Source organism: Stegostoma tigrinum, chromosome 1 (assembly GCF_030684315.1).
Source record: "Stegostoma tigrinum isolate sSteTig4 chromosome 1, sSteTig4.hap1, whole genome shotgun sequence".
Taxonomy (NCBI): domain Eukaryota; kingdom Metazoa; phylum Chordata; class Chondrichthyes; order Orectolobiformes; family Stegostomatidae; genus Stegostoma; species Stegostoma tigrinum.
In genome coordinates this window covers 77,580,292-77,590,157 of record NC_081354.1, presented here as the reverse complement: position 1 = coordinate 77,590,157, position 9,866 = coordinate 77,580,292, and the positions used below count along the sequence as shown (strand labels likewise).

At 38.0% G+C, this 9,866-nt stretch overlaps 1 protein-coding gene across 7 annotated transcripts in view; it reads right to left on the bottom strand.

The window, feature by feature from the left end:
• Nucleotides 1-649: 649 nt before the first annotated feature.
• lin54 (lin-54 DREAM MuvB core complex component) overlaps nucleotides 650-9,866 on the bottom strand; it is an 80,512-nt gene continuing 71,295 nt past the window's right edge. For all 7 annotated transcript variants that reach the window (XM_048536203.2, XM_048536173.2, XM_048536213.2 and 4 more), the window contains one exon: nucleotides 650-6,090. In XM_048536203.2, coding sequence (XP_048392160.1) covers nucleotides 5,889-6,090 — 202 coding nt within the window. In that variant the 3' untranslated portion in view covers nucleotides 650-5,888. The remainder of the gene's footprint in view (nucleotides 6,091-9,866) is intronic.

Sequence of the window (9,866 nt, the reverse complement as noted above, 5' to 3'; positions counted from 1 at the left end):
AACAAACGAACCATATGGAAACTGGGGGTAAACTTGGGATTTATTCCTCTGAAGGCTGCAACTCTGCAGGGAGTGTGCCGCAAAGCACAAGTGCAGTATGGAATTTTCAATTATCGACTTAAAATGCCAGTAAAAGGATATGCATCACATATTGGTTGTATAAGGGGATAAATGGTTTTCTTCAGTTAACATCAAGATATGAAAGTTTGTTTCACAAGGATCTTTCTTACTTTACAGCAGGGAAGCTCAAATCAACTGAGGCATGGGTCTTTAGAGATTGCAATGTTCTTCAGTTTAAGATATTGTACAATGCATACCACAACATGTACTAGTTGCCCTTTAAGTCACTGCTGAGAAGGCTATACACAGGTTATTCTTCTAATCACATGGAGACAAGCTAGAAAGTTGCCATACAAAGTACTCTCTGGAAATTAGAGCAGGTTTGTCACTACCTGTGATGATAAAAATTAGTTCCATATTTTAATTTTCTTCTCAATCGCCTCTTAGATTTTATATCTGTCCTTCATCCAATCAATCATTCTTAACTGAGGAGACTAAAATATTCAACGTTAAATGGCAAGGTTCCAAAACACAATCTTTGGCATATTGCTAAAGTCAAAACAAATGAACAATAAAACAAGTGGCCAGTTACACATTTTTATTATAAATGCAGCAATTTTTTAATATAAAATTGGCATAAGTACATTACAAAAATCAGTTTCTAATAAACAGATACAATTGAAATTAACACAAAGCTTCAGAAAGTGAAAAATCATCAAGTACCTATTCACCCAATGAACCTTCCAACAGGTGCATAGCACCAGCAACACATTTTGATTCATAGTACATTTTTTCGGCTGAGATACTGAAATCCTATTAATAGCATACTAATTGTGTGGTTGTTGCTTTAAAAGCACATGCCATTATGGTTAAATGATGTGATATTAATCAGATTGATCCAATCTTGATTTCTCTCCAAAAGTTACCAACTTCAAGAAAAGCAAAAATCAAAAATGTTGCAGATCCCTTGAAAGTGGTCAGTATTTGTGTGACGGTTAACATGGTGATGATTCCCTTTAAGTGTGAGGAATAATGAACATTGGAGGATGAAGAATTAGAAATCCTGTGGTTGGGTGGTTACAATGGATTTATTCTCCACAGAAATTTGTGCTGAACAAATTTGACATTCAGATTATCAAGCAATGCAACAGTCAGAAATCTTTCAAAACTGCAGCTGCAATTAAATATATCAGTTTCAGTATACTACATTTTATATAAAAAGGTTTGTTAATCCACAAAAGCAGCATTGGGAAAGCAACACAAATGAAAATGTAATGGTCTACATTTTGTTTTGCTGTTATTAATCTGAAGCACATTTTTTTTTACGGTTAGCAGCACCAGAGCACTGCAAACTCATACCGTCATAAGCACACCAAGTGTACTTAACAAATGCAAAATTTCACCCCAAAAACAGTAAATTTCAAATATTATAGAACAGAAATTAGAACATCCAGTTTCTCAGAACATAATGAAGTGAACTTAGTTTTCCTTAAAGTTCAGAGGAGGACAAACAGCTTGGCATCAGTACCAAAACAGTGTCGTCAAGTTCAAGCAGTGGGAGATAACCCCAATGTAGAGCAATTGAAAATTATTTGTTGCTCCACAGTCAGACTGTGACCTAGTGTCATAGAAATATAGTCACTTTTACAGTGCTGTCCTGTGGAAGCAACATAGAAGTGACCAGATAACCTTTAAAATGAAACATTAAGATAGATTAAATGTTCTTCCATCTTTTAATGATATCAGAAAGTTGTGCAACATAACACCTCCTCCATAAAATTTATCCTATTGAAATACTTCACACACCAGTCTTTTGATACCCCTCCCTAGCAGTGCAACTAGTAACGCGGTCATGATTTAATGAGATTTGTTAGGACAGTAAGCAAATCCAATCAATACTAAAAAAAACAAAAATCATTACGGAATAATTTTTGCTAACGTGATTTATAGTCTGGTGTACCTAAAACGTCAATAGTCACTAAAAGGAGACAAGGCATAGTTATAATGTGTAGAATGAGGAAAATGGTTTCAATTTCTGATCTATTAGCAATGAAATTCACAACAGGACCACAAAAGTAAGAGTTTTTCCCCCAATGTTTGGAGTTCTTCAACTAGCAATATTTGCATGACTTTTGAAGCAGTGTTTACTATAAAAGGAACAATATCCTTCCACCACATGCTCGTGCCCCATGCACCAGTCATGGTTAACCACTTCCTAAGTCTTTGCCAATGCCCTTCTGAATTAGCTGTTGTGGTGAGGCATTCAAGAACTTGCTGCTCCTCTTCTCATCAGGGGATAGGCAGGAAGGGAGTGGTGCTTTGTGTTTTATGACAATACTGAAGGCTGAAGCACAAATCTGTATCTTGTACACAGTGCCTTATTTTGGATTTTCTTTTTGAAAAAGAGGCCCAGAAATGACTGTCAGTGAAGCTAAATAGTAGACAAGTTTAACAAACTGCTTCAGAGAGGGTAGAATAAAAGTCAAATCTCAGTTACTTTATAATTCACAGAAAGCTGAATGACAGCTGTAAAAGAAAACTGTCAAAACCTCACTTCTCATGTACATCAAGTTGTTTGACTGTTCCTTTGGCCAGAAAGGAATGTGCACAGGTCAAAAGAATGACAGAAAATTCAAAGACAAAGTAAAAAGGTTAAACCAGGAAACATCTTGGTCAATCTTTCTTTTGGGAAATTATGACAATTTTAATTCCCTTGGATCATGTCAGTTGGTAGGAATTACCCAGGTGCAGGTAGAGGACGTTCTGTGGGGCCAGTAGTACAGCTGGGAAATTGAAACTTAGATCAGAGAATGAAGAATGCATACCCACCAGTTGATTGTACCACAGACTACATATGCCAGTGTGTTGAACCATTCCACCCACTGCAAAAAGAAACACGTCTAGACTTTAGAAGAAGTTTCTTCCATTAAAAGGTTACAGGCTGGTGTTTTAGCATATATACTTTAAAAGTTAATTTTTAAAATATTAATTGTCTTGGTGTTGTTATTTAAGCACTCATTCTTAATTGGATCTCAAAATCAATACCCAATCAAATACTTTAAGACAGACCCTTTACCATCATAACAAGCTGTTACAATGTACTTCAGAAGTAATTCCTGAAATGAGGGGTTAACAGACTACTTCATTTCTTGAACCTGTCTAGCTGGGAAAATGACAGTAGTCAATAAACTGTACTGAGAATCATGCATTGTCATGTCTAATCTCCTCAAGCAGTGAGAAGTTATAGCACAAATACATTTGAGAAAGTTATAGAGAACAAATATTGCTTTACATTTTAACTTGAAAATGTATATCTTGAAGTACTTGTTTGAAAAAGCCAAATGTGATGGTTGTTTTCTGGAGTGCTTACTCAAATTATTCATTCAAGGATTGATGCCCATTTATCTGGCTGTCAGTTTATGTTGTCACAGGATATTTAAATCACTAATACAAAAATACAAACAGTATGATCTTACGTTTTACATCTTTCATAAGCTTCCCAGTTTGCATGAAACACAAGTCTGAACAAAAGGATTTAACATAAATAAAGTATACTTCTGCTTTCAAAGGTGACTTAGAAGGCAATTAATTAATTTAATGTTTGGGTTGTTACAAAGCGCTTCTGGCATTGTATTTGATTAGCGTGAAGAAATTTTTTTTGTTACATAAAAAGAAGTACAGAAGACACCAAAAAGATATGGAAACGGCACCTTCAAATTAAAACCAGTAAAACACCCACAGCAATATCCACACTATTTTCACAATCTACACACGTAATCTGAATTCCATTCAGATAACCAGAAGTATTTGTGTACAATATTTAAATATACATAATACAGCTGCAGAAACTAAATAAACAGAATATATACAAATTTGTATAGCATTTCCATTTCTTGTACAGTGGAGAAAGACAAAAAAAAACTTTCTTCCCTCTTGAAACCTGATAAAGTACAAGCTTGAGAAACCACTTATCCATTAATATACATTTTATACACCATTACTCGGAATAATTAATCTAAGGCAGGTATAGACTGTAATTAGCATGAAATACCCTGTTCTAACATTCTGTAAAAATACCTTTTAAAAACATCCTTGTCGTTCTGTATGTTAACAGGCTATTCCTCAAGTTATATGAAAATAGCAGTAATTACCAAAGATTTTGTGAAGATTAGGACACTGTACACTGCTGGTACCAAATTTCATGAAGTTGACTACTAATTTGATTCAAAACAGGCAAACCAGTTTCAGGTCTTTCTACAGCGGAATTATGTAGTAATTCTTTAGAAAACTTTTTTAAAAAAATGTCAAATTAAAACAAGGGAAATGATCAGTTTTGCCTATTTTTCAAAATATAGTTTTAAGATTAAAAAAGTGTGCCTTGAATTTTTGCATATTGCACCGTCATTGTAAATGGATATTCTGACATGTTTAAAGAGAAATACTCACTTTCAGGCTCCTATCTCCATTCATTAATCATTGAAATGGTTACAGCAACTTTATTCAACAGAGCACACTTTAGAAAAAGGACGTGCAAATATGCTTTTACATAAAAAAAATTTAGCCTAAAAAGTACCCCCCCCCGACAATGTTAGGTGACCCTTGTGTGACAAGATTGTTTCTCTCAAGACTTTTTTGTAGAGATAAAAGATGACTGTTCTAGCATTTTCTCCCCTTTTCCTGACCTCTGTTCATAATGGAGAATTTGTTTCTGGGCCTCTGCCAATATTATTTGTATAAATTCAGGGACAACTCTTTACTGTTCTCCCCTTTGACAGGCAAATGCCTGTGCCTTGGTGTGGCGGCTCCCTATCGCACTATTGGCCATAGTAGAAAAAAAAAAGTGAGGTGCTGCTGAGTTGGGGGGTGGGGGGTTGGTGAGCAAAGGAGACACATATATACAGACAACCTACTCCACAGTACCAGTATGGGATCTTAAATGGCAGTTTCATTCAGAAGTCTACAAAATGGTGATGGTGAAAATCAATGTTAACCAATTATACCTACATACGTGAATTCTGCAATGTCTGATATAGGGCAAGCCTTCAGTTGATCAAAGTGTGATAAAGCACCACTGCAGTCCATTCATTATGAGCACACAGTAAGTTACAGATTTTCAAAGTGCTGTGGACCAAGTGACTTAATTATTGATGATGCATCTCATTAGGAGACACACACACACACACACACACTTACATTAACGTCAAAAATATATGTAATGCAAAAGCTTTTCGGCCACACAATCTTATTTCCATCCTCAGGTTCTTTTACATTTTTAATTGTCATTATCAAAAACTTGACCGTCAAAATGCTCTTGTCAAGCAATTTCTGAGGGTATCTTTAATTGTAGGTAGAGTACTCAGATTTTCCACTCTCAAATCCAGAGACAGAACATACCACAAACTAACAGAAACTTTTCACTGAGGGGTCAGAATGCCCAAAGTGGGAATAACATCCTGGGGAAAAGGTGGTCAACAAAGAGAAAGCAACCTTGCATAGAGGGATGGAAAGTATATAAAATGTCACCACTAGCATGAAAACAGTGTCTTCTTCACAACAGTTTTGCATATTCACACACTGATTTTTACATCATAAAATCTACTTAATCTGTATTCTAAGCAATAAGTTTAAAAAAGGCACCTCAGTTAGACAATGCACACAAAGTCTGCCAAAAAGGAACAAGCTGACTTATTGAAAGTTCGCTAGCCATAAAGTTGAAAAATATCATGGCAAGCCCAAAACACTTCAGTTTTAATGTCAGGAAAAGCCATCAGCTGAGTTTTCCCAACTCATTTTTCCTGTTCAGTTTCCACAGGACAGCAATTAGTGGATCAGCAACTCAGAGCACAAGCATCTCCTTTGGCTTTTCCTGCCGAGTTTATAATCTGCATTAAACAGCGCCCAAATTCTTCCAGGATCATGCGTTCTGTGACTGCTTTTGTCTGGCTATTCTTCTCTGCTTCCTCAGCTTGTGCCAAAAGACATTCACAAGTTGCTTCTGCCACTTCTTTTGTCACAAATGTGAATGGCAACCTGAAAATGAATATCAAGGAGAAAACTGAACAAAAGTTATTAAGTACCAATCAAATCCATAAAGGCTTACTGTAAAGATTTCTTCATCTCAAAAAGTATCTTAATCATGATGGTCCCCAAAGGATTAATTCTAGAGTGAAACTAGTACAAGGGGTTAACCATCAATTTGATTCTTCATCTAAATCAAATAAGTTCATTCCAAAATTAATCAGTGGGAAAATGCTGCAAGTCGAAGCCAGATTAAGCTAATGGACAAGTTATTGGAGAAACTTTTGGAGAAGATTCTTCTTAGGGACAGAATTGAAAGGCAGTTGGAAAAACTGGACTTATTAGGAGTAGTCAGCATGGTGTAATGCGGGGGAGGCCTCATCTCACAAACTTGACAGTTTTTTTTGAGGAACTCACAAGAATGATTGATGAGAGTAGGGCAGTGAATGTTATCTATATGAACTTTACTAAAGCATTCGACAAGATCCTTCATGGTAGCCTTGTCTAAAAGATAACATCGCGTGGGATCCACACAGAGTTGGTAAATTGGATACAAAATTGATTTGGTTATAGAAAACAGATGGTAAATGGCGGAGAGGTGTTTTTCTGACTAGACCGCTGTTGCTTGTAATATATTGGACAAATGATTTGGATAAAAATGTAGGTATTTTGATGAGTAAGTTTGCAGTCAACACAAATTGGAGGCATCGTAGATCACCCAAATTAATGTCTACATCTTTGATCTACACTCAATCATATTGTTCAGAACAGGTCTTTTGGACCATAAGTCTGTACTGCCAAAAATATACTAACTACACTAGCCCCACTTTCCCACACTAGACCCATGTTTTGAATGTTATGGTACTTGAAAAATTACTTGGATGAACATTTGAAGGTGGAGAGATTTCCGGCCTCACCTTCCCTCCCAGGCAGTGCATTCCAGACCCCCCAGAGTGTGGGTGAAAATGCTTTTTCTTAAATTCCCTCTAAACTTCTTGCTTTTCACCTTAATATTGTGTTCACTTGTTACTGTCTTTTTGACTAAGGGGCTCACTGTTCTCAATTCACCCTATCCATGCCCCACAATCTTATACATCTCTATCATGTCAACCTTCTCTGCTCCAAAGAAAACACGAGATTATCCAGCCTCTCTTCATAGCTGAAATGCTCCATCCCAGAAAACATCCTGGTGAATCATCTTTGCACCCCTTGCAGTGCAATCTCATCTTCCCATGTGGTGACCAGAACTGCACACAATACTCCATCTGTAATCTAAACAAAATTCTGTATAGCTCCAACATTATGTCCCTGCTCTTATAATCTATGCCATGACTGGTAAACGCAAGTATCCTCTATATTTTAGATATGCTAGTAACCTATCCTTGCCACCTTCAAGGATCTGTGGTCAAACACCCCAAGATCCCTATGTTCTTCTGAGATATGTCTTGCTCCTATTTCCAAAATGCATCACTTCACACACATCAGGGTTAAATTCCACCTGCTACTGATCTGCTCATCTGACCAATCCATTTATCTCCTCGTGTAATCGAATACATTTTACCCCTCACTGTCAACAACCATGTCAATCTTTGTGTCATGGACAAACAATTATCATCCGACCCACATTCTCATCTACATTATTTTTGAATACCACAAACAATCAAGGCAAGCAGCACCAAGCCCTGTGGCATGCCACAGCACACCAGCTCCAGACAGACAGTCTCCTACCACCACCCTCTGTTTCCTGTCACTATGACAATTTTGGATCCACCTTGCTAAGTTATCCTGGATCCCATGAATATTTACCTTCTTTATTAGTTTGCCATGTGAGACCTTGTCAACAGCCTTGCTGACATCCAAATAACTACATTAATTGTCCTACCATCAGTCAAACACTTGGTCAACGCTATAATTCTAAGTGTATCTCAGTACATGGTGAAAGCTAGGAAGGAAAATGCAGGGTGTCTAGCAGAAACGAGTATCATTTATAACCAGAGATGAAGTACTGGAGGGTGGCTGTAAGGAGAAGAGTGGAAACTAAAGACCTGAGTGTGACATTGGTGGTGATTCTGAAAGATATGATTTACATGCATTTGGACAAGCAAGGTTTGATTAGAGATTGTCAGCATGGTTGAGCGAGGAAAATCATGTTTCCCAAACTTGACTGAGTTTTGTTTAAATAAAGTAACCAAAAAGACTGATGAGGGCAGAGTGGTAGACATTCTTTACTTGAACTTTAGCAAAGCCCTTGACAAGGTTTCATACGATAAACTGATTAATCAAGTTAAATTAAGTGGGATTCAGGGTGAGCTTGCCAATTGGATACAAAATTGGCTTGATGGTAAGAGACAGAAGGTGGTGGAAGAGGGTTGCTTTTCAGACTGAAGGCTGATGACTGGTGGATTGTTTGTCATTTATAAAAATGATATGGATGAGAATATAGGAGGCATGGTTAGTAAGCTTGCAGATGACACCAAAATTGGTGTATAGTGAACAGGAAAGAAGGTTATGTAAGATTACAAAGAAATTTTGGTCAGCTGGGTCAATGGGCTGAGGAGTGGCAGATGGAATTTAACCTGGATAAATGGGAGATGTTGCATTTGTTAATACAGTTGACTCTTGGATAGGCACATGGGAGGATAGTAAAATGTAGGGTATGCAGGGTCACTTGACCTTAGTAAGATAACAGATCTGCACAACATTGTGGGCCAAAGGGCCTGTACTGTGCTGTACTGGGGCGGCATGGTGGCTCAGCAGTTAGCACTGGAGCCTCACAGCGGCAGGGACCCGGGTTCGATTCCAGCCTCTGGCGACTGTCTGTGCGGAGTTTGCACATTCTCCCCGTGTCTGCGTGGGTTTCCTCCAGGTGCTCTGGTTTCCTCCCACAGTCCAAAGATGTGCAGGGTAGGTGGATTGGCCATGCTAAATTGCCTGTAGTGTTCAGGGGTGTGTGGGTTATAGGGGGATGGGTCTGGGTGGGATGCTCCAAAGGGTAGCGTGGACTTGTTGGGCCGAAGGGCCTGTTTCTACACTGTAGGGAATCTAATCTAATCTAATATCTAATCTAACCTATATTCTATGTTTAAATAAGGACAGGACTTTTAGACTGGAAAGGCTGGGGGATGTTTCCCCCCAGGTGCTTAGGAGGTTGAGGGGTGACCCCATTTAAATATATAAAATCATGACAGGCATGGATAAAAGATGAATTAAGGGTTTTTTAAGGTGAATTAAGAACTTTATCAAACGTCTTACTTAAATCCATCTATACCACATCCACTGCTCCACCTTCATCCACGTGTTTGGTCACCTTTCAAAGAATTCAATTCAGTTTGTGGGGTATGATCTACCTCTCAAATCCATGCTGACTATCACGAATCAAACTGTGCCTATCCAAGTGATCATAAATCCTATCTTTGATCCCTTTCCAATAATTTGCCCACCACTGACAAAAGACTAACTGGCTTGTAATTTCCGCTGTTATCTCTATTCCTTTTTTGAACAAGGGAATGATGTCTGCCACTCTCCAGCACTATACCTGGAAGAAACAGACCTCAGCTCTGCAAGACATTGCCAAGGGAAGCGCTCATTTCAAATTAACAAGGCCAAGGATAGATTGTTGAGAGAGAATCTGCATGCAACACTCCTGGGGCAGGAGATACAACGATCAGCAGGCAAGATGGAATCAAACAACAGCGCGCATACAATGGAGTGATAGTGCTCAAGGCTGCAACGATCAAGAAAGGTGAAGGAGGTTAATGCACTGGCATGAAAGTATGCTATCCGAGGCT